Source organism: Cervus canadensis, chromosome 31 (genome assembly GCF_019320065.1).
Source record: "Cervus canadensis isolate Bull #8, Minnesota chromosome 31, ASM1932006v1, whole genome shotgun sequence".
NCBI classification, from domain to species: Eukaryota; Metazoa; Chordata; class Mammalia; order Artiodactyla; family Cervidae; genus Cervus; species Cervus canadensis.
In genome coordinates this window covers 34838742-34866326 of record NC_057416.1, presented here as the reverse complement: position 1 = coordinate 34866326, position 27585 = coordinate 34838742, and the positions used below count along the sequence as shown (strand labels likewise).

Genomic DNA, 27585 nt, shown 5'->3' with positions numbered 1-27585 from the left:
TTTAATGAGGTTGAGACTAGGGTTTGACAGGAAGACGGTTGGTTCTTCGGGTTCCCCTCCAACATCCGACTCCCAAATTCCTGTGATTCGTTGATGACATCAGGACCATGAATAATCAGCCTGGCCCCAAGCCAGGATGGGCTGGGCTGCTTCCATGGGGGAAATTCCTCCCCCTCTTTGTGAAAAGAGGCCCGCCCCCGCTTGGCTCCTGCGGGGCCCAGTGTCCACTGGGCATCCTCCTGCCGCAGAGAAGCCCGCCCACCCGGGGCCAGCGACCCCACCCCCTGCCTTGAAATTTAAAGGAGGCCAGAGCCCTGCAGGGAGAGCCAGCCAAGGTCCTGCAGAGCCGGTGCCGAAGACAACGCCTCTGGAGGAGGGAGAAGGCTCCAGCGCGGTAGGTTGGATTCCGTGCCACTCTGTCCCTGGCTCCTCTTCTCTCTCTTAAAAGTCTTTCTGAGCCACCGAAGGAACGTCGACACCGAGGGGTCTGACTCCGTCACCCGGGCCAAAAGTGGGGTTCGCTAGAATCCTCGTCTGTCTGGAGGGAGGTTTCTTTTTGAAAGTGCATCCCACTGGGACGGGCTGAAGCGTTCTCGGGGGCAGCGGGTGATCAGGGCAAGAGGGAGGGAACTAGGGATGTGTCTCCTGAAGCAGAAATCTCTGCTCACCCAGGGGAAAGTGAAAAGGGTGATCCAGACGCGCTCTGAGTAGACGGTGGGCACCGCTCGTGACTCATGGGCAAGAAATGTGAGATGGGCTGATGGGGTCAGAGCCCAGAGACTCCCAGGGGCGGCTGAGCCCACGGGGAAACTGAGGCGGGGCTGGGCAGGGAGCAGCTTGCCCACAGAGGATTCACCGGGTGGGAAGTGCTGGGTGAGGGGAAGGGGGGAAAGCGTCAGAACGAAGCCTCTGGGGTTTTGTCCTCTGGCTTTGTGCCCAGGATGCGAAGGGAGGGCTCTTTGAGGACTTTTCCAATTACAGAGGGAAATAGCACAGAGTCTTCTCTCCCCCAAGCTCTCTACAGGGACTGTATCGGGCTTTCTAGGCTTTCACTGTTATTATCTTTATTTTCTTAACCTCCCAGGGAGGGAGGGAGGGAAGGAAGCAAGGCACTCTCAGGTAACTGATGACAAGCTCAAGCCCAAAGCCGTGTGGCAGCGGTGACTGATGTGGACGGCAGTGGTGGCCTCCCGCAGCTGGTGGATGACAGAAAAAACATTACGTGTGTGTGTGTGTGTGTGCGTGCATGAGTGTGCAAGCCCATGAAGAAATTCTGAAATACAGTCGCTAAGTGGAGTTTCCTCAGAAGGGCTTCCTAGCAAGTCTTGCCCGGGGGCAGGAGACGTCCCAGGATCTGGACGCTGACTGGTCCAGAATCAATAGATGATGGTCAGAGGAGCTGCCGGGTAAGAGCTTCTCGTGAGAGCAAAGTCAGACCTGGCGCCAGCAGAGATGCCGCAAATACTGAAATAGGAAGAGCTCCATCCTGCCCATCAACTTATTGCACCTAAAATGTTCTCAGAGAAGCCAGCCTGCAATTGCTGGCTCTTGTCAAATGGTCCAGGCTCTGTGTGGATGCTCCGAGACCGTCTCGGTTTATTTTATAAACCGTCAGATCAGAGTCTCCCAACAACGCTGCTCTCTGTGGCTTCTGCACTGGCCTGGGACAGTTCCTGCTTCCGGAGGAACAGAAATGATCCCGTGATTAGTTTTCGCTCAGGGAAAACTCAGGGATCTGGGGACCTAGCATGTTGGTGAGCAGAGCTGGTGATCAGTACATTTCAAACGACTGTAAACAGCAACCCAGCCAGACCCCTGGCGGGGTGACTTGAAGCCGTCATCACCCGAAAGGCTTTTTGTGAGTGGGTGGCCAGGCCCACAGGCCATCTGGGGTGTCACTGCCCAGGTGGGGCCTGTCTCTACTTCACCTCCAGGTATTCTGGTCCCCCCTGGGGTTTTACAGAAGCGTGAGGGGCCCTTGGGCTAGACCGTCGTTTGAGAGGAGCAGAGCTGGCTTTAAACTTCCAAAGCTTCCAGAGGGTGGGCAGGCTATCTTGGGTCAGAGGCTGAGGGGACAACATGGTTCATGGAGTGAATAGTAGGCTTGCTGTGTGTGCTAAGTCGCTTCAGTCATGTCTGGCTCTTTGGGACCCCAGGGACTGTGGCCTGCCAGGCTCCTCTGTCCATGGGAGTCTCCACGCAAGAATACTGGAATGGATTGCCATGCCCTCCTCCAGGGGATCTTCCCCACCCAGGGATCGAACCAGCATCTCTTATGTCTCCTGCATTGGCAGGTAGGTTCTTTAAGGCTAGTGCCACCTGGGAAGCCCGACAGTAGGCTTAGTTACAGTCAAAACTCAAAATCCATGTGCTTCTCTGAATACTGAATATCTGGGGGAGGGAGGAAGGAACATTTGTGTCTTGAGTTGAGGTGTTCAGTTTCAATGACTCCTGGGCATATGCAGTCTCAGAATAAAATCCCTTTTTCCTATGAGTGATTTTCCGCCTTGTTCTGATAAGACGGCCAGGGTGGACAATGAGTGATCGGAATACTCTGTTCGTTCCTTCTTTGGGCTGTTTTCTTTGCACAGAGAAAAACTGTGTCCCTAGTTTCAGGTGGTAAACCTCATTCTAGCTAAACAGCTCACAAAACCAAGGGCTGGGTCTCCAGTGGAGCCAGATTAAAAGGTGAGGAGGATTCAGACTCACAGAAAGTTCGAGCTAGAAAGAATCTTCTGAACCATCTGCCCTAGTCCAACCCCCAAGTCCAGGCACATGGTCTCCTGCTATTGGCCTAAGCATCTACTTACATATGAAGAGAGAGCACGTTTTCTTAGTCATACTTTGTGCATTTTATATTTCACTTTCCCGTCTGGGAAAAAAGACTTCTATAGAAGGGCATAGAGGGATAGATAAACAAACCTCTTGATCTCTTGAAAGTTGAGAGTTAGGACAAAGGGAAAAGGAACCAGGTGCTGGGCCCACAGCGGGCATTTTATAAACAGTTTTGAAGGCACAACCCAGGCAAGTTCTGGTTTTGATCATGATTCTCCAGAAAGCGATAGCAGCAGTTCTTCCCGGGGAACCGGTACAACTGGGGGGTCTTCATCAGCTGCCCATGCCATCCATGCCAACAGCCGTGATCTGGAGGGTGAGTCTTGGCCACAAGTCTGGCTGAGCTGCACAGGATGGCTACGCAGTGCTCCACAGTGGCTTGGAGAGGTTTGTTTGGGACTTGACCTCTAAGACCTCATTCCGCTCGGAGCTGCTGAAAGCCTACTTCAGTATCAGGCTAAACCCAGATACTGGGGAGCCTTGGCATGAGATCCTTTTCTGCTTATTGAAAGTAAAAATGAAGTTGCTTAGTTGTGTCCGACTCTTTTCAACCCCGTGGACTGTAGCCTGTTAGGCTCTTCCGTCCATGGGATTTTCCAGGCAAGAATACTGGAGTGGGGTGCCATTTCCTTCTCCAGGGGATCTTCCGTACCCAGGGATCAAACCCGGGTCTCCTGCATTGTAGGCAGACGTTTTACTGTCTGAGCCACCAGGGAAATCTTATTCTGCTTATCACATGGCCGTAAATATTCCTTTAACTTCAGTTCAGTTCAGTCGCTCAGTCATGTCCGACTTCTTTGCGACCCCATGAACCACAGCACGCCAGGCCTCCCTGTCCATCACCAACTCCTGGAGTCCACTCAAACCCATGTCCATTGAGTCGGTGATGCCATCCAACCATCTCATCCTCTGTCGTCCCCTTCTCCTCCTGCCCTCAATCTTTCCCAGCATCAGGGTCTTTTCAAATGAGTCAGCTCTTCACATCAGGTGGCCAAAGTATTGGAGTTTCAGCTAGACATTAGGGAATCCAAGGTGGCCTTCTCCTCCGAGGCACCTACATCCTTAGAACTCTTGGGCTTTTCAAGCCACACTTCCCCCTAGGGACGCCCTCCTCGGGGCGCCCTCCTCAAAGGGAGAGCCTGGGGTGTGTGACTCGCACTCCTTTGCACAAGGAAAGGTGTTTGTGCTGACAGTTAAGGGGCTCTGGCTGCTAGCTGCTGTGGGACCCCAAACAATGGTCCCATTTTAGGGCTTTGTCAGTGACACGCCTCCAGAGCTTGGCTCACTCCCCCTTTGGTTTGATAAACAGACTGCATAGCATCCATTCCAGAAAGGCGACCAGCCCCCACCTCATCAAGAGTGAGCTCCATCCCCTCCTTCACATCCCGGTAGGACCCCTTCTTCCAGTGCCCGCTCACCTCCACCTCCTACCCCACCTCCACACAGCACAGGGCTGGTGGCACCAAGCTAGGGTTGGCTAGCTACTTGTCTGTCCCTTACTGAGATTCTGAGGTTTTTATAATTTTATTTATTTTATTTTTGGTTGTGCTGGGTCTTCATTGCCTCACTCGGGCTTTCTCAAGTTGCGGTGAGCTAGGGCTCCTCCTTGTTGCAGGGCGTGGGTTTTTCACTGTGGTGGCTTCTCTTGTTATGGAGCATGGGCTCCAGGGCACGTGGGCATCAATAGTTGCAGCTCATGGGCTCTAGAGCACGGGCTTAGTAGTTGTGATGCAGGGCCTTAGTTGCTCCAGGACATGTGGGGTCTTAGTTTCCGGATCAGGGATCAAACTTCACGTCCCCTGCGTTGGCAGATGGATTCTGATCCACTGCGCCACTAGGGAAGTCCTAGGCTCTGCCGTGTTGAGGTTGGAGCTCTTGTGTCTTCATACCGCAGACTCGTGCCTGGGGCATGGTTGGCGCTCTTGCTTGGTGGTGCTACAGAGTAAGTCATCGCCTGTGAATTCAGGAAGGAGCAGACCAGAGAGCCGGGGCTTCCGGTCGAGGTGGATGGGATGAGAGATATGATGGCTACCAAGAGGATGGCCCCCAAGCCCTCTGGTTAGAGATCTTTGCAGGGGCAGTTCCTTGAAGGTGTGGGGAGTAGGCCTGGGAGGAACCTGAACCCAGCAACTGACTAGGAATAATCTGAAACAGAAAGCCCACCAGCCTCTGGCCTTTGCTGGCTATTCACAGGTCGTCCTATTCACAGAAAAGAGGAACTCGCTTTATTTGGCAGCAAGAGCCTAGGCCTGCCACATGAGCTGGGGGGAAAGAGGGGGCTTTGGCTTTGTTTTGTTTTCTGAGAAGTTCTGATTTCCTCCTTTTTCTTGCCTCATGTGTGTGGTTTTCAAACACACGCGTGGTCCGCATCAGATGGCCCTTATCAGCATCGAGGGCCTGACTTTCCAGCTGCCTTGGCCGAGAACTCCAGCTTCCTCTGAGAGTCCTGAATAGCCCTGGCGTGTGTGGTATAAATAGGCCTGGGAAAGGCAAACAAAAGAAAAAGATTGAAAATAGGATAAAAGACACTACCCCGTGATCCAGGAAGTACGGGCTCCTGTTAATACTGATCTGTGCTTACAGACGAAGGGCAGGAAACTTGATTTCAGTCATCAAGAATCGGGGTACAGGTCATCGCAAGATGTTCGGATGATCTAGGAGGCAGGATTTGGTATTAACACTTGAACTCGATGATGACCCCATAGAACTTGACTTCCTTTCTAGTCCACATTCCAGGGAAAGGCTGTAAACTTTGGCCCTCCTTCTAAGGGCACTCCGGGCAGTAAGTACAGTTAACTATGCTGGACACCAACTGTTCAAAGGGGCTTTACCTGCTTCTCTCCTAATTGCCAGTGCTATCCAGCTGGTGGAAAGGTTGGGACCACTAGAAAACCGGGAACACACACAGCCGGGAAGAGGAGGTTGGAGGGACTACGCTCCTTGCGTTCCGATTGCCACTCCTCTCCATCAACAACTCTGTGCACATTCAGAACACGCCAGGCCAGCATCAGGACCCAGTAAGAGTCATGGAAGGAGCGACTGGGGGGTTTTCGATAGGGCCGGTTGTCCTGAGTCCCGACGCCTCCCTTTAGATGTGTGGCATGAGAGCAGGTTCATTACATTTTTTTTGAAGTTCGAGTCTCTCATCTGTTAAACAAGAGATAATATTGACTTAAATGATTTAGTGGATGCCTGACAAGCGTCAGCACTCCAGGACCTGAAGAGTAAATGGCATTCATCCAGACGCATTTCTCAAAGCTATGCTATCACGTCAGTTTCATGTGAGTCTCATAAAAGGTGGACAGTTTCCGCATAGGGTGATAACGATGAACATCTCCGATCGTCTTTTCCTGATTCAAGTGTGTTGAAATCTGGAGGGGAGACTGCAGAATTACTGGGTGGTGGCGTATTTCATTACTCGTGGTGATGTTTGCTTTAGGGCGTGGAGGGAACACCAGAAACCGCCTCACTGAAGAACAAGACTCTTAGATTAACACGCGATTGCCGTTTGCTGAGATTCAAACTCAGGGATCATATCTCCTTGCCCTGACTCACGGGGTTAGCTTTGCCAGCTGCACTTTGCATTTTCGTCACAAGGATCTAAGTTTCTCTTCTTTTATCGGAGGAGGAGGCAGGATGGGCTTCTTTTTTCCCAGACCCACAGCTGCACTCCCCGAGTCCCTCCAGATAAGCAGGGTTACCTGGCAGAGGGTGGAGAAGTTCGGTGATGACGATGCTCAGGATAGATTGTTTTGAGTAGGTCAATGTCGTATAAAACTTAGACACAGGTCATGTGCCTATGGGGGCTTCCCAGGTGGTGCTAGTGGTAAAGAAACCACCTGCCAAGCCAAGAGACATGAAACATGGGTTCGATTCCTGAGTCGTGAAGATCCCCTGGAGGAGAGCATGGCAACCCACTCCAGTATTCTTGCCTGGAGAGTCCCACGGACAGAGAAGCCTGGTGGGCTACAGTCCACGGGGTTGCAGAGTCAGACACGACTGAAACGGCTTAGCATACATGTAGACATATACCTGTATTTTAAATATGCTTTGCAGAGAATTCCATCCTGAGTAATGAAGCAGAGATGTGGGAGTGGGTGTGAGGTGCCAGGAGAGGATTTTATTCTATTTACGTCATTGGAACCTATCCAATTAGATAAGAAAGACATCTCTCTTGTTCCTTAGGTATAAAGAATTCTGTTCAGGAAGAGAGAAAATAAGCTTTAGCACACAGGAAATTACCTTTAAAACTGTTTTTTAATTGGCATATAGTGGATTTACAATGTTGTGTTCGTTATAGTTATAACTATAGTTATAGTGATTCAGTTATACATACCTTCATTCTTTTTCAGATTCTTTTCGCATATAGGTTATTATAGAATATTGAGTAGAGTTCCCTATGCTGTACCATAGGTCCTTATTAGTTATCTATTTTATATATAGTAGCGTGTATATGCTAATCCCAAGCTTATTTACCATTCCCCTCCACCTCCCATGTCCCTTTTGGTAAAGAAGTTGGCTTTCAAAATCTGTGAGTGCATTTCTATTTTATAAATAAGTTCATTTATATAATTAAAAAAATTAGATTCTGCATATGAGTGATATCACATGATATTGGTCTTTGACTTCACTTAGTATTATAATCTCTAGGGAAGAGCTAAGAATGGTTTCTGTGATGGCAGTTTTAGAAAATGGTTTCTATTCTGAGAGCATAAACTCTAAAAAAAATAGTGTTAGTCTCTCAGTTGTGTCTGGCTCTTTGGGACCCCATGGACCGTAGCCCTCCAGGCTCCTCTGTCCATGAAATTCTCCAGGCAAGAATACTGGAGTGGGTTGCCATTCCCTTCTCCAGGAGATCTTCCTGACCCAGGGATTGAACCTGCGTCTCCCACATTGCAGGTGGATTCTTTACCCTCTGAGCCACCAGGGAAGCCCTATGAAAAGGAGGACCCATATAGGTGGAAGATGGGTATACAGCCGTGACCCATAGAGCTAATGGTTCCACCCTGGGCTCTGACGTTGGTGCAGACACAGGTGCACTTTTCTGTGGGAGTTCAGCCCCAATTTCCAAAGCCTGTTTCCTCATCCCATCTCACCACATCTCTTGTCCTGACTCAGTGACGGGCCTTTGCTGTCTCAGGGAGTTCTGACCATCTCTTTTCTAATTTGTTGGCATCCGTCCGGGGGATAGTGGCTGGGTGGGGGGAGGGAGGGTGATGTTTGTCTTAAAGCTGTGAGTCATTTTGGAGTACTGGTGTTCTTGGAGACTGACTTTCTCTTACTCAGATTTCCAGAGAGAGACTTTGCAAAGTAATAACAAACCAAGGCTCCTCTCTGCCAAAGATTAAGTGAGAACGCCTTGCATGCTTGCAAAAATTGAATAGCCGTATCAACTGAACTTTATCTTTCCCTTGCAATTTCCATGGTCCTCCAGCTGGCTCAGTGTTTCTGCTTTGTTTTTGCTGCCAAGAGTAGAAGCAGCTTTAACATCCCGGCAAATGTGCTGTTTGTACCTAGAATCAGAGAACTTGATTGGTTGGTCCCGGATCTTTACTGTAGGTCATGTTATGGGATGTGGTGGAGTGTTTACATGAAAGCTCTCCTCCCCACATGTAAGTGTTTCACAGACCACACAGCACGTGCACACTCAGAACAGTAGAAATCACAAGGCGTCAGCCCTGGAGGAAGCCTTGAGAGTCTAGCCCACTTGGTTTTGCATCCCTGGGAGCAGATTTGATGTCTCAAATCAAAGATGCTTTTTGGAAGGGCAGCACATTAATTTTTTTTTTTTTTTTGCCATGGCGAACAGCATGTGAGATCTTAGTTTCCCCACCAGGGATGGAACCCATGCCCCCTGCAGGGGAAGCCCAGAACCCTAACCATTGGACTCCCAGGGAAGTGCCAACACATTCCTTTTGATACAGTCAAACCATATGTGAAGGAGGGTGTCGGTGCTTTTGCTGAGAGCAGGCCTTTCGGAAGCAGGTGGTGGGAACGGGTCATGCGAAGGGCAGTGAAAGACCCTGCAGACAGCCCTCCACTGCACCCCCCAGGCCCTTCCCCCGGCTGTCCTGCTGCGGTTCCCATGGCCTCGCCCCAGCCAGACTCCAGGGCCCATCAATCAGCATCCCCCTGCCACCACCACAGAAAGGAGTCCTGCGCTTCTGGCTAGTGAGATTGGCTTCCCAGCCACAAAGGCACCTTTGGCTCCTGGAGACCAACCCTCCTCCCTGGTGACCAGACCATTGTTCTCCCCCGGAGCAGTCATCACTCACGGCTATTCAGAGGCCAGAGAACAGAGTCACTTTGTCTCTGCAGCCAAGCAGGGCCCTGCGTGGCTTCTACGCAGATGGCGGGGTGGGGGGAGGGGGCACCCTGGAGGCGGAGATCGCAAGCTGGTCCTCCACAAGGATGCCCACGGATACAGCCTGCGAATCCAGGCCACGCTTTACCCCCGACGTGTCCTGATGTTTCTAATCTGCACAGATTCTTTGTCAACTTGCTGAGCTCTGGGTCTCCAGAGGTCTGTCCACGTAGCCTTTTGCAAATCTGCAAAAATTGACTTTAAAATGTGCCAAGGTGGGCCTGCCAGGGCTGGGGCCTCGGGACCTTGGGGACCAGCGATCTTAGAATCATTCCATGTGCTGCTGGTGACTCAGCGATTCTAGTCCCACAAAAGCCAGCCATCCCCATCCCTGTGGTTTTCTTTTTCTTGTCTTTCCTCCCTCCCTCCTTTCCTGCCTTGCTTTTGTTTGTTTTTTTGATGTGGACCTTTTTTAAGGTCTTTACTGAATTTGTCACAATATGCTTTGGTTTTTTGGCTACGAGGCATGTGGGATCTTAGTTCCCCGACCAGGGATCGAACTTGCACCTCTGCCGTTGGAAGGCAGATTCTTAACCACTGGACCCCACCCCCCCACCGCCGCCCACCCTCACAGGGAAGTCCTTTCTTTGCTCTTTTAGTTTTTTGATTCTGGGAAACTATTAAATACAGTAAGAAAAAGGGAACACACCAAAAAGATGACAAGTTTTGAATTTACAAAATGAGCCTGCAAGAGACTTCTGGTGCTTTATTTCTCAAATCTCCCCTCCTACCAGTCTCACATGGGCGGCTCTCCCTTTGGTGGGAACTTGTGGTCCAGGGTTGAGGTCCACAGCTCCCCAGGGTCCTGAGTGCTTCCTGAATCTCCGGGGTCACTCGGTCTTTGCCCAGACGCTGCCCCCAGACCTCTGCACCTCCCTCCCCACAAAGGCAACGCCAGGACGCGATTTGCCTCCTTGTCTCGCTCCCTTGTCTCGGGAAGGCGCTGACTGTAGGCAGGATGACTCATTTCTTTGTCATCCTCTCGCCCTACTCGGCCATCCAGCTGTTCCCATCGCTTCCGTGCAGCAAGGATGGAACGTCCCATGGTTTGTGTCAGGCTCTTTGGCCCTGGGTCAGCTCCAGGCCTCGCAAGGCCAGAAGAAGCAGAGGAAGATAAGGACTGACAGAAGAGAGACAGGCTCCGACTGTCCCAGAGCAGAAGACAAAAAGACGCCCCTTCTGCTGAGTCTTCAGTTGCAAAAGGGTCTGAGGCGCTGCAGCTGTTGGATCCTTTACCCTCAGCCCGAAGTGCATCCCTCCCCACCCCCGTCAGGCCCCCTCCCCCACCACGGGGCCCCCTCCCCCATCTGTCCAATGAATGCAAAGACCTTAACGCTCCTCTTATCACTTGGCAGTTTTCCAGCATCTAGACTTCTGCTCCATGTAGGGCCCCTTCACGTGCCCCTTGAATGTGCCCCATTCAAGGAGGACCTTGAATTCTTGAAACGACACAGTCACTTGATGATGGGCATCCAGAGAAAAGACAAGCCCCCTGTCTGAAGGGAACGAACTTGCTGGAAGGCCTGGCTGATTATCAGGCAAGAGGAAGAGGAGCCAGTTTCCCCAGTCTCGGGCTGGTTCATTGCTTCATTCAGAATTTCTGCCAAGAGCCCTGGGCAGGCGGACCTCTCCCCATCCCAAGGCTTGGCTGAGATAATAAAAGCTGGGACACCTACAAATATGTGAAACATGATTAACAGCGGGAAGAGAGAGGGGGGATGTGTTTATGAAGAGCTATTTTTAAAGATTCAAAGTACCAGGATAATTGGGGAAATTTTGAGGAAGGGGAAATTGGAGGACTACTGAGCACCAAAATCAGGAGTGATGGTCTGTGATCTGAAGACTCCCCCCTCCGGGTCCTGTTTGGATGCCCTCGACCCCTAGGTCTTCCTTCTGAAGCCTCCTGGAACCAGCAAATGCCAGCAGGCTTCCTGCTCTGGGTGAGAAAAGGTCCCACCCCACCCCCCAGACCCTGCAGAACAGGCTGCCCTCCCCGGGAAGGGCCTCCCCTGGGGGCAGGCCAAACTGGAACAAGGACCCAGATCCTGGCTTCTTTCTGTTTCTTGTGCAGAGCGGGAGGGGCGTGCTGGTTGGCAAGATGCCCTCTGAGCCCGAGGAATCTGCCCGGATGGTCCCGTCCCCGCCTCCTTCTCCCACAGCTCCGCGCGCGCCTTGCCTGTCACCAGTGGCCCCAGAAGGTCGCTGGGGCCCAGAGCGGCTCCCACCAGCCTCTGGCTCCTTGTTTTCTCATCCTTGCTCTGAAGGGAGCTTGTGGCCATGTGAGAGGACAGCATCTCTAAGGGCAAAGGAGCCCGAGCCAGCACTGGGGTCAAAGTCCTGGGCGCTCCGAACCAAGCGGGGCCCTTCGGATGCTTGGGATGAAGGTGGGGGGCGGGGATGGGAGCAGAGTTGTTGTGACTGAGGGGAAATGAGTCAAGGGAAGAAGAGCCCTGGTTTCATCCTTGCCGACGAGGGAGCAAGTGAGGCTGCCAGACCACAAAATAACACCCCAACCGACTAACCCACTGTGAGCGGCTGAGGGCCGGAGCCCTAGCCAGGACCAGGCAGACGGAACCAGGGATGTGGGGTCAGGAAGATTTGAGTCCGAACACCCAAACCAGATGCCGCCCCTCCTCTCTGCAAAACTGCACTTCACAGGGCCTGAATATTAAAGGAGGCCGGCTTCCCAATGGAGCAGGGAGGCGGTGGTGGAGGAGACTTCCCTTTGTTGGACAAGGAGACGTGGAAGTCCTCCGGGACTGGGCTCAGGCCATCTGAGGAGAGCTGGCTCTGAGATGTGCCAACCCCAGAATCTCCTATGATTTCCTCTAAAAAAGTCAGAGATCGGACATTGCTGTGGGTCCATCTAGTCAACCCCAGGGCAGGTGCTCACTTCAAGGGAAACCAAGCTAGTGCCCTGACGTCCTGGGCTGCAGCCAGGGCCAGAGGTGGTGTCAGCCTTCAGCCCACAGAGATGCCTGAACAAAGCCGTCTTCTGGCAACCTGTGTCCATCGCTAGATGCATGGATAAGCAAGATGTGGTCCATTTACTCAGTGGGACATCATCCAGCCTTAAAAACAAAGGAAAGTCTGACTCATGTTACAGCACGGATGGACCTGAGAACATCATGCCCAGTGAAATAAGTCAGACACAAAAGGACAAATATCATGTAAGTCCATTTACATGAGGCATCTGGAGTAGTCGGATTCATGGAAAGAGTAGGTAGGATGGTAGTTGCTAGGGGAAAAAGGATTTGGGGTTTTCGGGGTACAGAGCTTCAGTCTGGGAAGATGAACATTTGGAGTTGGATGGTGGTGATGGTTGCACAACAATGTGAGTGAACTTAATGCCACTGAACTTACACTCAGAAGTGGTTAAAATGGGAAATATTTGTGTTCTGTGTATTTAGCCACAATAACAAATGTATACATGAGAACAAAAACCCCATCTCCCAGACGCTGGCCGCGGCCTCTCCTGCCCCGGGAGCCAATGCTGGGAGGACCGCCTGGCTCCTGAACTCTGCTGCCCGCTTGGACCTCTCACCTCTCCCGCTTATTTCCCCCTCTTCTTCCAGACTTTAAGAGACGCCCCGAGGAAATGATGAACGCCATGAAGACAGAGTTCCTGTGTGTGCTGCTGCTCTGCGGAGCCGTCTTCACGTCGCCCAGCCAGGTAGGTGTGCACTCGTGTCTGTGCTGGGACACAGCGGGACACACTCCCCTCGGTGGACCAGGCTCGAGGTCCAGGCTTCCGGTGGGAACCCTGGGCACCATTCTGACTTGAGTAAGCTCCGCCGCTGCGTGGCTTCTTTGGAGCTATTTTTAAAGGATTTGCTTGAATGAATCCATGAAGTTTTTTTTCTTTAACAAGTTTTTTTGGCTGCGCTGGGTCTTCATTGCTGCACTGGGGCTTTCTCCTTTCTCCAGTTTTGGAGAGCCGGGGCTTCTCTCTAGTTGCAGTGCACAGGCTTCTCATTGGGGTGGCATCTCTTGTTGCAAAGCATGGGCTCTAGGTGCACCGGCTTCAGTAGGTGCAACAGAGATGCTCATAAGTTGTGGGTCTCAGGCCCTAGAGCGTGCAGCCTTCAGCAGCTGCAGCTCCCGGGCTCTAGAGCACGGGCTCAGTAGTAGTGGCGCATGGGCTTGGTTGCTCCGAGGCACGGGGGATCTTCCCAGACCAGGGATCGAACCTGCGTTGGCAGGTGGATTCTTATCCACTGTGCCACCGGGGAAGTCAGAATCTGTGAAGTTTTTATAAAAGCGCAGGCGTTGTGAGCAAGCTGCCCATGTATTGTTTACCATCTAGTTAGGACGTGGTCTCCAAAGATCCCCAGCAGCTAAGAGCATCATTCAGGCCAAGGGCATGCATGATTCAGGCCAAGTGAGCAATGCCCAACACAGCAGGATTTTAGAGAGGGGAGCGTGTGGATGGTTACACGGAGGAGGTGGGGTGAGGGCACACATCCCCACTAACCCACAGGTGGCTATTTTCATCTACAATTAAAATGAAATGAAACTTAAATTCACTTCAGTCACATGACATATGAGTGCTCAGTCGTCAGGTGTGACCAGTGGCTGCCGTATCGCACAGCACGGGTATTAAACATTTTACCACTCAGAAAGTCCTTCTGGACAGGACTAGGCTAGAAAGGGAGGAAGGATCAGAGGGGAAGACAGGTGTGGACATTGCACCTGGGCCAGTTACCTGAGAGGAGTGCTCTGGACAGGTGGGTTGATGGCAGTCTTCTGGTTTGACCAACTTTATTCTTCAGACACCTGCGTGTGCTGACTCTTCTTCCACCCCTGGTTTCTTTGCAGGAAACCCTCAGACGACTCAGGAGAGGCGCCAGATCATACAGAGGTGAGACGCTGCTGGGGTGGAGGGTGGTCCACGGAGGCAGGGTGAGGGTCAGGGTCAGGGTGCCTGAAGCTCCAGCCGGGATTTTCTTCCACGTGACCTGCTTACTTGAGCTCCGTGAAAGCCAGAGTCTGCAGACATGCCTGTGCCCTCTCATCACTCACACAGGCACAGGTGTGCTGGCCAGGTGTCAGGACGTCAGGCAGTCACTCACTGCTGGGAGCCCAGTGGCCCAAAGACCAGTTATACAGATGAGAACAGAGCCCGGAGAGCCTGAGTGACTTGCCCAGGGTCACACAGCCACCAGGCCGCAGGGTCCTCCAGGGCCTTTCCCTGGGCTGTGAGCCCCTTCCCCCCGGACTCCACTCAGCATCTCTGTTAACTAATTTCTCTGTGCCTCCGTTGCTTCGGTTGGTAATTCAGAGATGACCAACCTGGGTTATACTTTATTTCAGGGCAGTGCTGTGGGAAGACCTTTCTTGTAAGGCTGTGTCTAGAGTTGAGGCTAAAAATGCATGCACCATTTCCACTAGGATCCCAAGAATAAAAGATGCTTAGGCCCGAGTGTCTTGAATCTGATGGGAAGAACTGCAGGTCCCAAATCACCCGTCCTCCCTCAGGACCTACTTGCGTTGGGTCCGGAAGGCTCTGTAACACCCGTTTAAGGGGGAAGCTTCCCCAGAGTGAGTCACGGCTTGACTCTCACCGCCTTCGCCGTCAGATAGCGCGGCCTTTCCTGCCAGCGTGTCTTGGCACCAACAGGCCGCTGAAAGAACAGCAGTGCCACTGACAGTGAGCTCATGCCACATCTTCAATCCACTAAAAGTTACAGATTCTTTGAGCTGGCATTCTGATTTGCAAAAGGAGAGAGAAAAGGGGAACACCTATTAATGGGACTCTTTCAACTATTTTCATTATACCAGAAATATTAACGGAAGTAGCACATTTTCTGCACAGACTAAAATATTACTTTTCTTTGTTTGGGGCCAGAATTGCATCATCTCAGTGTGATAATACTCATGTGAATCAAAAGTTCTGGTACGCAATTGCAAACATGTGCCTCTTTTTTGATGAATTAAAATGAAAAATTAGAGTATTACTTTATGAATGTGTCTTGATAAATAATTTCTTTCAAAATAAGGTCCCATCAGAGGAAAAACAATTAGAGAGGTCTTTGCTAATTGTTTTTCTCAAGTGGGTTTCATGGTTCACGGAAACTAACATAAGGAGACAGTAGAAATATACCATTTTATTATTTATTTCAAGAAAATAACTGATTTCCATGGGAAATTAAATGTAAGTTCACACAGTCATATGGAAAATAATATTGGGACATCCCCCTAATAAGCTGGATTTGAAAGTGGTTTTGTTTTTCTTAATGAAAGGGGTCTTTGGTGACAAAAATGGGGTATTTGTTGTCTTCTGCTGAGAGCAAGGAAGGAATAAAGGATGGATTTTCCTGAGAGTGAGCAGGACGGAAGAGGGGAGGCCTCAGTGTGGGGTGAGTCGGGCCCTAAAGAGGCCGGCCTGTCTGTGGTTACAGTGACCTGCAGAGATGAAAAAATGCAGATGACGTACTTCCAACATGAGTCCTGGCTGCGACCCCTGCTCAGGAGCAACCAGGTGGAGCACTGCTGGTGCAACGGCGGCCGGGCCCAGTGCCACTCGGTGCCCGTCAGAAGTACGTGTCCCCCCAGACCGGGCCGTGAGCCTCGGGCCCATTCCCACGGCCCCCCGGCCCAAGCCCTGTCTGTCACGATCCCCAGCCCACCCAACCCTCTAACAGGGCCTCAGGCACACTCTGCCTTAGGCCGAGGTGAAGGTGTGAGGCCGTGGGCCTCACTTTGCTCATCTGTAAAATGGGAGAACAGTCGTATAGACTCTGGGGTTAGCTGCAAGGAGTCAATGAGTTTGGTTTTGGTAAAGTGTTCAGAATTGCGCCTGTGGGGAGGGTGCCCTCTTCAACTTTGACTCATGTATTCTTGGGGTGCCTGGAAAGTAATTTGGGGTCCCCTTGCTTCTACTTGACAGGTTGCAGTGAACCTTGGTGTTTCAACGGGGGGACGTGTCGGCAGGCCGTCTATTCTTCAGACTTCGTCTGCCAGTGCCCAGAAGGGTTCATGGGGAAGCGCTGTGAAATAGGTGAGTGGTGGGCGTCTATGAGATGAGGACCTACCAGGAAATCCCACCTGCAAAATGATCCAGAAAGGAGAGCAAAGTGTGGGGTGATGAGGGAAGGGTCGGGGTGGGGTGGGGTCACCCGGGGGTGGTTAGAGCCCCAGGATCGAATCTGGAGCCTGGAAAACTAAATGAAAAGGGGACTCACACGGGATGTGTCGTGTGTCCCGCTTCCCATCAGACACCACCGCCACATGCTATAAGGACCAGGGCGTCGCCTACAGAGGCACGTGGAGCACGGCAGAGAGCGGGGCTGAGTGCGCCAACTGGAACAGCAGCGGCCTGGTCATGAAGCCTTACAGTGGGCGCAGGCCCGACGCCGTCAAGCTGGGCCTTGGGAACCACAACTACTGCAGGTGAGATGGCTGCCTCCCCCCAGGAGGGTTTCCTCTGGCGAGAAGCTGGGACAGTCACGCAAAGACCTGTGCCAGGGTTTCCAGAGGAGCAGAACCCATAGGAGGTACCCGGACACAGAAACACAGATATACATGGTCGTGGTAGTTCAGTTGCTAAGTCATGTCTGACTCTTGTGACACCTTGGATGGTAGCCCATCAGGCTCCTCTGTCCATGGGATTCTCCAGGCAAGAATACTGGAGCGGGTTGCCATTTCTTCTGCAGAAAGCTATATCTATATATATAGCTATAGATACATATATATATCTATATATAGAGATGTAGATACATTTCTATCTACATAAAGAGATTCATTTTAAGGAATTGGCTCACATGACCATGGTGGGGCTGGCAGGTCTGGAATCCGTAGGCAGCCCCCTCCCCAAGCTGGAAACTCAGACCCAAGTTGACACTGCAATGTGAGACAGAATTTCTCAGCTTTTGCCCTTCATATGCCTTCAACTGATTGGATGAAGTCAGCTGACCTACGTGAACCACATCGACACATCCCTTCCCAGCACCGCCAAGGCTGGTGTTTGATCGAACAACTGGGCACAGTAGATCAGCCAAGTTAACACATAAAGCTCACCAGCATGGTCTACCGCTTGTCAACGCGGCAGCCATATGCATCTCTGTAAACCGTGTTTAATCTCCCAACAAAGGCGATTACAAGGTCATACCTCCACCCAACATGATCTGACTCTCCTGGGTACAACAAACATAACTCTCTCCCCATAAGACAGTGAAGAGTCCTTGGCCTGAGAAACAGGCTTAACTTCACTTCCCCTGGCCTTCCCGGCTGATTTTTCAGAAACCCGGACCAAGACTCAAAGCCCTGGTGCTACATCTTCAAGGCAGGGAAATACGTCTCTGAGTTCTGCAGCACTCCAGCCTGCGCTAAGGGTAAGTGCAGCCTCCCCAGGGCCCTGCGGCCTCACGGAGTCCCAGGGGGGTGGGGTGGGGAAGGGAGATCTAGGGAGATCTGGAGGACAAGGCTGACGGTCCTTCTACAAATGAGGAGACAAAGGACTGAAGCGGTCAGTCACTCTGGCATCAGAGGAAGGAAGTCAAGAGGCTTAGGTCCTCATCAGGCTTGGCCTCTAACTAGCTGTCTGACCTCGAGCCGATCTCTGCACCCTGCTGACCCTCGGTTTCCTCGTGGCCAGAAAAGATGGGGCTCTACCGGTGGTTTCCAGTCCTTTTGAGAATACGTGCAAGTTCTCTCTTTTTTGATTAATGGGCCTATTTCTCAAGATCGCGCTCTGTCTCTAAAGACTTCTAATGTGAGAAAACTTCCCAGATTTAAAAAGTACTCAGCTACAAAAAGGCACCGTGAGTTCAGTGGTGCTTTCCCAAATAATGATGCTACTTATCACAATCGTGTAAAAATATGTTTCAAAGTTCTAAATATACGTGTATAAAAATGCACATTCAGCCTACAAGTGACGCTGATAGACTTGTGATTTTGAGAGCTCTTTAGAGTAACTCCCACTCTGGAGGAGGGCATGGCAACCCACTCCAGGATTCTTGCCTGGAGAATCCCTGTGGACAGAGGAGCCTGGCAGGCCACAGTCCATGGGGTCGCACAGTCAGGCACGACTGAGCCGCTAAGCAGAACACAGCATAGAGTAACTCTAAAGCATCCTGCCCACCCCCTAGATCTGGTATAAACTGGGATTCACTGGGACTGATGATCTCAAAGGCCCCTTCTCAATAGGTTACTGGTGCGTGCTAGGGTACTGCGTCAGTTTCAAACGGGTAGAAAAGAGGGTAAAATGGGGGCAAATACTCAGCATTTGAAGGTTCATACTCTTGCTTCCCTCCCAAGTCCAGTAAATCCTCCAAGGCCCTGGCAGACAAAATCCGAGAAAACTGGGTCTGCACACAGAAGCCCCCAGATTGACAGCAGCCTGTCAAGTAGAAACAAGGAAACCCCTAACAGCCTTCCAAGCGGTTCCAGGAATAATCAATCCCCACTAGCTGAACTGGGCAGCCTTTCCTGAACCTGAATATCCCTCAGGGTCTCCCTTAAGACAGCCCAGTGATGGGGAGGCTGGCACCAGGTGGAAGCCGCTGACCACCCTGAGGGAATGCACCCGAAGGAGAGAAAAGGGCGAGCTGGGAGGGCTGGCCACCACCGCCCCGCCTCCCCCGACCCGGCACCCCAGGCCGGCAGCCCCAGGCTTCAGGCCCTGTTGCAAACTCCACTTGCTGCTTCGGCACTTCAGCGGCTGTGTTTCAGTTTGGATTTCCTGCGTTCCAGTTGCAGAAGAAGATGGGGACTGCTACACTGGAAACGGGCTGGCATACCGCGGCACCCGCAGCCGCACCAAATCTGGGACCTCCTGCCTCCCGTGGAATTCCATGTTCCTAACGAGCAAGATTTACACCGCCTGGAAGAGCAACGCGCGGGCCCTGGGCCTGGGGAAGCACAACCACTGCAGGTGGGCCGCGTGGACCCCCCGGGGGGCGTGTCCGCGCGAGGGCGGGGCGGGGCCGACGCGGAAACTCACACACGAAGGTCACGTGGGTGGGAGGGACCCGCTGCTACGGTCTGACCCGTATCCCAAGTTAAGAGGGGCTGCCCTCACCTGCTCCATCCTCCGGAGGCCCCTTTATTCCATCCTGGGGGTTTTCTCCCAGCTGTGCTGGGAGATGACAACAAAGTGCAGAAGATAAGAATGATTTCCTAGGTGGTGGTGGGGGAGCCCAGGGCTCAGGGTCGTCCCCACCCCCCGCCCCCCACCCGCCCACCAGTTGGGCCGCCTTCCCCTCTTCTCTGGCTTGTGATGTGATTGAAAACCGTCTCTCCTCACACCCAGGAATCCCGATGGGGACGCCCAGCCCTGGTGCCACGTGTGGAAGGACGGCCAGCTGACCTGGGAGTACTGTGACGTGCCCCAGTGCGGTAAGACTGGCTCCTCTCACCCAGCATTATTCTTGCCCGTGTCCTCCGCCGCTTCCCACGTCTGGGAAGCTGTCTGGTTCAGGCTACGCAGCGGTCAGCTTTTCAGGAAGGCCGGACCTGGGTGGGGAGGGGGCTTGCCCGGCTGAAGCCCTGGTGGATGGCGACGCTGTTGGGCAGGTGATGGGAGGGGCAAGAGAGAAGGAAAGGATACAGCCGTTTCTCATGGATGGCATCGGGCTCCAGGCTGCTCTCTGGAGATGCCTTGTTAGTAGGGATGGCGGCCGGGATGCGAGGAGGAGGGAAGCAGAGGCTCGCGTCACTCTGTACAGACGCCGCAGAAGCGCAGCCGTGGGTGGAAACCCGGGTTCCCAGACGAGACACTGGGCTGGGGCTTGGGGACCTCGCCCACGCCCGCAGGTCTGACCCCCCACTCCGTCCTGCCCTCCGCAGTCACCTGTGGCCTGAGACAGTACAAGCGGCCCCAGTTCCGCATCAAAGGAGGCCTCTTCGCCGACATCACCTCCCACCCCTGGCAGGCCGCGATCTTCGTCAAGAACAGGCGGTCCCCGGGAGAGCGATTTCTGTGTGGGGGGATCCTGATCAGCTCCTGCTGGGTGCTGTCGGCTGCCCACTGCTTCCAGGAGAGGTAGGGATGCGCGCCCAGTAGGCCGGCCTTCCCGCTAAGGCCTCGGACCAGGCCGGATCCAGAAGAGCATCCTCACGCCCGTTTCTCCGTCAGGTACCCGACTCACCATCTCAAGGTGGTCCTGGGCAGGACATACCGGCTGGTCCCTGGAGAGGAGGAGCAGATGTTTGAAGTAGAAAAATATATCATCCACAAGGAATTTGATGAGGACACTTACGACAATGACATCGGTAAGATGTCCGCCTCTCCCTGGCTCCAGTTAGACCCCCCAGACCCACACCGCCCACCTCCTCCTCCCAGGCCCCTGGCCCCTCCCTCCTCTCCCCGGAAATCCCCACTTTCTTCCTCAATCCCTCTCTCCCAGCGCTGCTGCACCTGAAATCGGACTCGCTGACCTGCGCCCGGGAGAGCAGCTCCGTCCGCACCATCTGCCTCCCAGACGCCAGCCTGCAGCTGCCCGACTGGACGGAGTGCGAGCTGTCCGGCTATGGGAAACACGAGGCCTGTGAGTGGGAGGAAGTCACTGTGCCATCCTGTCTGTCTGGGGGCAGCGTGGGGGGCGGGTGCTGACTGGAGAGAGGAAAGAGCCATCCTGAGAGTGTCCAGTCCAGCCCTGGGGCAGGCTTCACCGCTATGATAGTCTGGGCAGATTCCTGCTAAGTGAAGCCCCGCCATCCACCTTCCTAGCCAATGGCCCGGTCGGTCAAGAAAGAGGTCTAAGTGGCAGGAGGGCTTTAAGGGCTGAAGATTTCAAGGAGGTTTTGTAAGACGTGGAGCGAGCTTAGTTAAGGGTGTGGTTCCTGGACTCTGCCTGCCACCCGGTATCCCTCGCTCTGCACCTGATGAGTCCTGTGATCCAGGCGTGGATTTTTCATTTCATGTTGCTCCAAGCCTCAGTTTCCTCAGTGGTAAGAAGTGAATAGATTGAGGCTTAAATGAGATATTAGGTTAAACCAGTGGTTCTCAGCTAGGGTGCTCTTGCCCGCTAGGCAACATGTGGCAATGTCAGTTATTGTGACGATTCAGGGTGGAGGTTTATACCCACGTTTAGTGGGTCGAAGCCAGTGAAGCTTCCTGGTGGCTCAGATCGTAAAGAATCTGCCTGCATTGCGCAAGACCCTGGTTTGATCCCTGGGTCGGGAAGATCCCCTGGAGACGGGCATGGCAACCCACTCCAGTATTCTTGCCTGGAGAATCCCATGGACAGCGGAGCCTGGTGGGCTGCAGTCCATGCGGTCGCAGAGTCGGATACGACTCTAAGCACACATGCACACAGGAGCCACGGGTGCTGGTAGACATCTGCCATACACAGTGCAGGCCCCTGCAAAAACTATTACCTGGCCCCAAATGTATGTCACTTCTGCTGCTCTTGAGAAACGCCTGGGTGAAACTCTATGAAACTGCCATTTCTGTAGGTCAAAAGGCTAACATATGGGCAATCCCGTAGGATTCAACTTAATACATGTAAAAGATTAATCAACGTTAGCTATCATTGAGAAGTTCAGGTTTCTCCTTCCAAAAGGTTTCTAGATAACTTTCCATAAAGCCACAAGCTGCCTTCCCTGCTCTCTTCCAGGGTCTCCTTTCTTTTCGGAGCGGCTGAAGGAGGCTCACGTCCGGCTGTACCCAGCCAGCCGCTGCACTTCCCGCCACTTGTTTAATAGGACCGTCACCAACAACATGCTGTGTGCTGGAGACACTCGGAGCGGTGGGGACCACACAAACCTGCACGATGCCTGCCAGGTACGCGCAGGCGGCCCTCCTCTCCTGAGCCTCCCCCATCCAAGGGCAAAAGTGTCCCTCGGCCAACTGGTTCTTAACCAAGGGAAAAAAAAGTTATAGCCAGAAAGCAGTGATTCATCTGGGTGCGGGGGATGGGATCTAGATGAGAGCCTCAGAGAATAAAGCAGCTGGAGCCAAGATCAAAGTCACCCAAACTGAAGACATCTAAACGGCAGTAAATTTCCCCAATGTCTGCACCGGAACACCCGCCTGGTACAGGATTTCCTGTAAGCCTAGGCAATTAAATGGCTATCAAAGTGATGGACAAAGCCACTCAAGTTAAGACAGCTTTGGCTTCTGTGGGTGCTGGGGAATCGGGGTCTTTTGGGTAGCAGGGGAGGAACAGCAGCTCCCTGGAAATAGGAGAGAGATGATCTGTGAGAAAGAAATTTTAGGAATTCGCATTCAGCCCTCTGATGAGGTTTCCCCCGGGAAAGCACACTATTACAGGGTCTCTCGGTTGGCGTCCCCATCAGAGCTGGTACGTACTTGTATTTCATGATAACTCTGAGTCTGAGACACAGACCGGTGTAAGGTAGGACCTAATGGAGCAAAGGAACCCTCAACACGGGGCTGTTTTCACGTCCACTGTGCTCCGGGCTCTCACTGAGGCTGGGAGACGGGGGCATGGCTGGAGGCAGTAGGGCTGGGGTCTTGCACTGAGGGCCGTGGGCTCAGTTCTGATGCGGGGATCACACCCCCATCTCCCCCTCTTGCCTCCATGACAGCCTCTGGTCTCTTTTTCCAAGGTTTTCCCAGACACCTCCACCACCTAGCTCGACAGTCATAAAAGGTTGTGTGCAAAGTGAAACCATGATCTATCAGCTAGTGTCAAGTTAAAAACAAGTCATTTTGATTCAATAAGACAATAACAGCTGATAATTGCCAAGAGTTCTACTAAATGCCTTACATTGTTCTCAAGAGCTTTTCAAGCTTTCTTCCAGTTAATTCCCATAACCTCATAAGGGAAGTACTATGATTTCTATTTTAGATTATTATTATTTAGTATCATTCAGGAAAGAATACTGAAGTCCAGTTGCCTAGAGCCGCACAGCTAGTGGTGACTTTACAACCCAGTGGGGACCAGGTATCGCTAGTGATAAAGAATTTGCCTGCCAGTGCAGCAGACGCAGGACACCAGGGCTCGATCCCTGGGTTGGGAAGATCCCCTGGAGAAAGAAATGGCAACCCACTCCAGTATTCTCGCCTGGAAAAAGCCCATGGACAGAGGAGCCTGGCGGGCTACAGTCCATGTGATTGCAAAGAGTCAGACACGACTGAGCACTTGTCAGCACTGTCTGAGCTCAAGTCCGCTTTACAACAAAACTACAACCTAATTCCCTAATGGTCCAAGATTGGGGAGGTAAAATTTCCCTCCCTGAAACTGAGCACGTGAAGGATACATATTAGTGCCACGTATTAGCCGTATGTAGAATACATATCAGCAGTACAAATATTCACCCTAACATCCCCCCAAAGAGTCTGCATTTTTGCACACAGCTGACCTCTTTCCCCCTTCTGCAGGGTGACTCGGGCGGCCCCCTGGTGTGTATGAAGGACAGCCACATGACCTTGGTCGGCATCATTAGCTGGGGCCTGGGCTGCGGGCAGAAGGACATCCCGGGTGTGTACACCAAGGTGACTAACTACCTGGACTGGATTCAAGACAACACGCGACCGTGACCAGGGACACCCCGTTTTCCCCTACATCACAGAGACCCCGCTTCTCCCACCTCTGAAGAATTACCGCGGCGGGGGCTTCTTCACACAGCAGAAGTGGGGGGAGGATGTAGTTTCACAGGTACTTTTCCATTTTGGAAGTTTTCAGGGCTTAAGGGCTGAAACGTCCTGTCAGACGGGAAGATGGATAAACGCCAGTCCCTCATGGAAGACCACTCCCCAGGGCGGAAGCCCGCTTCCTCCTCTATGCACGTGAGCATCTTTGGAAAGGGGACCACAAAGATGAAAGCATGTCTCAGTAGGCAAAGATAACTCGAGCCTTCAGGAAAGAAGGGTTAGATGTATTCTACTAGAAATAGAATGTCTATTTATAGTCCCAAGGAAGCCCAGCAGGAACCTCCTACCAAGGGGTGGGCTGGCTGGCCAGATCACGTTCCTCGACTCCAGCCCTTAAGTCAAGTGTTGGGCTTTCCTTTTCTCCCACTGCAGGTCTTGGAGGGAATCCTGTTTGTGTACAGCATAATTCTTTTTCTTTATAAGTTTCATCATAGACCCAGGAGACATGTATCATTTTAATAACTGATAAACTAGGCTCTAGCATATTTATATCAGTTCATTTTTGTTTGTACTCTGTCGCCACTACCTGTATGATACTGTACTGGAATAATAAATTCTGATATATTTTTCACATATTTTCCTGAATGAGAGTGGAATCTTTCTGTTACACATAGTACCTTCACAGCTTTTATTCCTTACTCTCATCCACATTCTTTGAATCATTGGGAATGTTTCCTTTCATTGGCTTCTCAGGTGCTGCTAGTGGTAAAGAACCCACCTGCCAATGCAGGAGACATGAGAGGAGAGTTGGTTCCCCGGGTTGGGAAGATCCCCTGGAGTAGGAAAGGGCAACCCACTCCAGTATTCTTGCCTAGAAAATCCCATGGACAGAGGAGCCTGGCAGGCTACAGTCAGTAAGGTCACAAAGAGTCAGACACAACTGAAGTGACTTAGCATGCACACATTCAGAGTAAGTGCTATAAAAGGTAAAAGGAAAGAAAGGAACTCTTGGTTTGACAGGGAAATGGGGATCCAGAGAAATAACAAGGCAGGGTGGAGATGAACCACAAGATGGTTTGCCAGAAAGTTTTGCTGAAACTCAGCTCAGGAAGGATTTAAGAATCTTAAGAAAAGAACTTCCCTGGTGGTCCAGTGGTTTAAGACTCTGTGCTCCCAATGCAGCGGGCCTGGGTTCAATCCCTGGCCAGGGAACTAGATCCCACATGCCAGAACTAAAGATCCCGCACGCAGCAATGAAGATCTCCTGTGCTGTACCTAAGACCGAAAAAGAGTGAAACTTAAGGAAAAAATAGAATTGGGTAGGCTTTTCAAAAATTGAGCAAGATTTGGACTGGTGGAATGAGAAAGGCACTCTTTTTTAAAATTTTTCTTAAAACTTTATTGAAGAATAGTTGATTTACAGAGTCGTGTTAATTTGTACTGCACAGCAAAGTGATTCGGTTATACACATATATACATTCTTTTTCGTATTCTTTTCCATGATGGTTTATTACAGGATATTGACTGTATTTCCTGAGGTAAGAAGCTACCACTGCATGAAAATCTACAGATCTGGAGGGCAAGAAAGGCAGGGGAGTGTGGGTAGGAATTGAGTTATGTTTTGTCCAAAGTGACGTTCATGAAGAAGAACATAGGTTGGAATTAATGACAGCACTTTGAATGCTAAACTGAACTTGGACTTAATTCTCTTGGCAGCAGGGAGCCGCAGACACGTGGGGTTTAGGGAGCAATGGACCAAGCGAAGCTCAGGGAAGATCTTCACGGGAAGGGAGTGGGTGGGGAGACACCCCGGACAGGAACTCCAAGGTAAAAGAGGAATGAGGGTCAAGAAGATGCTGACACAGATTGGGACTGACATATACACACCGCTATGTGTAAAATAGATAACTAATAAGGACCCGCTGTACAGTACATGGAGCTCTACTCAAAACTCTAATGACCTACATGGGGAAAGACTCTAAAAAAATAAGAGTGAATATATGTAAATATATAACTGATTCACTTTGCCGTATACCTGGAACTAACACAACATTGTAAATCAACTATATTCCAATTAAAAAAAATTTTTTTAAAGACTTCACTCCCAGACCAGTTCACACAAGTATGTTACTTAAGCAATGCCGCTTTCCGCTTCTCTTAGACTTTCTTACTGCTCCTGAGATGTAACGCATACCCTGGCTGCTGCCTGACAGTTCTTATCACTGACACCCCAAATCTCAGAATAAACCTGATGATGCAAGGCTTGCTGTTGGGTTATGTGCCGACAGTTCCTTGGAGCAAACGTGGTCGTAGTTCTCTCTCTCTCTAGAGAGGCGGTCAGAACTGCTCAACTTAGAAGTTCTTAAAGGAATAGTTTCAACTCACAAAAGGAAGAGAATCTAAGGCCCAGAAGCTTGATTCCAGCGGTAGGGATAGTGGTGGGGAGGGGGCCACTGATTTCTCTGACAATGCTCGGTCCCTGGACCAGTTCAATAAACTCAGATCACACAAATGTAAGTCACAGATTTCCTGATTTCAGCCTGTGAAAGGGGCAGGTTTTATCTTAGGTAGATGTACACCTTAGCCCTCTGGGGGAGAACGCGGCTGGAAGACAGTGGTAAGGAAGACCCCTGTAACTGCAGCTCCAGTCGGAGTTCTGCTGGTTTCATCCCCTCCCCCCTTGCAGAACAAGCTTTTCTCTGGACAGCTGTATTATTGAAATGAACTGAAGCAGTGGAGGGCTCCTTTGATGGAAATGCAAAGTTAAAAAGGCCCCCACATTCCTCTGAGTGAAGCCCTGGAAACCACAGGCTGCTTGAAGACAGGTGCTCAGCAGAGGCCACTGACAGAGGTCCAGGGAGAGCCCCCAGCCCTGCAGGACAGATGCATGTGGATGAGGCTAAAATACACTCAGAGCGCAACATGTCACTACCCGGTGTGGGTTAGGAGAGTCAGGATAAAACGTCTGGGACTGTCGGGGGAAGGAGAGGGTGATAATGGGAAGTAAGTAGGACTGCTTTACTATCTCTGGCTGGTTAATAAAACAGACATGAATAGAAACCCAAAGAACAAAAAAGATCCTCATATAATTGTGCAAATAGCTTTAATGGGTAAAGACCTAGAGAAACTCCAACGATTGAAACTACCATTCCCCCTGGAACTCCCATCTTAGGTCACGTTGTCAAAAGAGGATCATAAACTTTGGTTCCACATCTAACCTCAAAAGTCAAAGACTCACAAACTTGGGATCTTGAGGCAAAGTTTAAGAGTTTCAATTTCCTTAAAAAAATTTTTTTTCCTAACAATTAAAAAAAAAAAATTAATGCCATGGCTGGCACTGAGTCGCCACCTACTGGCCACAGAGGAAAGTACAAGTGTTAGAAGACATGCCTGGTCACACCGTGAGGCTCAGGAAACAGCCAGACCCAAGGCAGAGAGATGTGTTACTGAAACAGATAGGATGGGATAGCAAGACACCCTGACAACACTTGTGGCTGGAAGGCAGAAAGAAGGCCTCGTCTTAGTCTCCCCCGGCCACGAGAGACAGGTCAGATATGGGAGCAGGACCCTCGTCTACACATGCCAGGAGACTCCAGAAAGTCTTCACTGCAATTAGGATAACCAGGACCCCTGCACCCTGCTTCACGTCCGAATTAATCAACCTAAGTAGCACGGGAGGCCGGGACAGGGAAAGCGCTGGAACAGACACCAGCAGCTTCAGTGGTTTTGTCCTTTGTACCCTGGGGAACATAACTGGGTTGATCTGGACCTTTGTTCTCACGACCTGCAAGACGACATACCCAAACTATATATACAGCTTCGGGTCTGCTGGTTGGAAAGTGCGGATGCAGTGAGATCCCCTGAATTCACGTCTTTCTTCCTG

At 51.5% G+C, this 27585-nt stretch overlaps 1 protein-coding gene and 1 non-coding gene across 2 annotated transcripts; both read left to right on the top strand.

Annotated features, from left to right (window-relative positions):
- The first annotated feature begins 240 nt into the window (after positions 1 to 240).
- Positions 241 to 24337, top strand: PLAT (plasminogen activator, tissue type). The gene is made up of 14 exons (XM_043454484.1): positions 241 to 394; positions 12775 to 12872; positions 14018 to 14060; positions 15601 to 15738; positions 16089 to 16199; positions 16417 to 16591; positions 17441 to 17532; positions 18893 to 19073; positions 19452 to 19537; positions 19988 to 20183; positions 20277 to 20413; positions 20548 to 20688; positions 21760 to 21926; positions 23490 to 24337. Exons 2-14 carry the CDS (start codon positions 12798 to 12800, stop codon positions 23646 to 23648), a joined length of 1701 nt encoding a protein of 566 aa, XP_043310419.1. The 5' UTR covers positions 241 to 394; positions 12775 to 12797; the 3' UTR covers positions 23649 to 24337.
- Positions 24338 to 24840: 503 nt separating this feature from the next.
- On the top strand, positions 24841 to 24914 carry TRNAG-CCC. Its single transcript has one exon. It is a non-coding gene; the product is annotated as a tRNA-Gly (tRNA).
- The last annotated feature ends 2671 nt before the right edge of the window (positions 24915 to 27585 follow it).

Excerpts from the sequence above, each read along its gene's own strand:
- PLAT (XM_043454484.1), top strand. The coding sequence starts at position 12,798 with ATGATGAACGCCATGAAGACAGAGTTCCTGTGTGTGCTGCTGCTCTGC. Across the intron at positions 15,739-16,088 it reads CCACTCGGTGCCCGTCAGAA|GTTGCAGTGAACCTTGGTGT; the intron begins GTACGTGTCCCC and ends TCTACTTGACAG. Across the intron at positions 20,689-21,759 it reads CTATGGGAAACACGAGGCCT|GGTCTCCTTTCTTTTCGGAG; the intron begins GTGAGTGGGAGG and ends GCTCTCTTCCAG.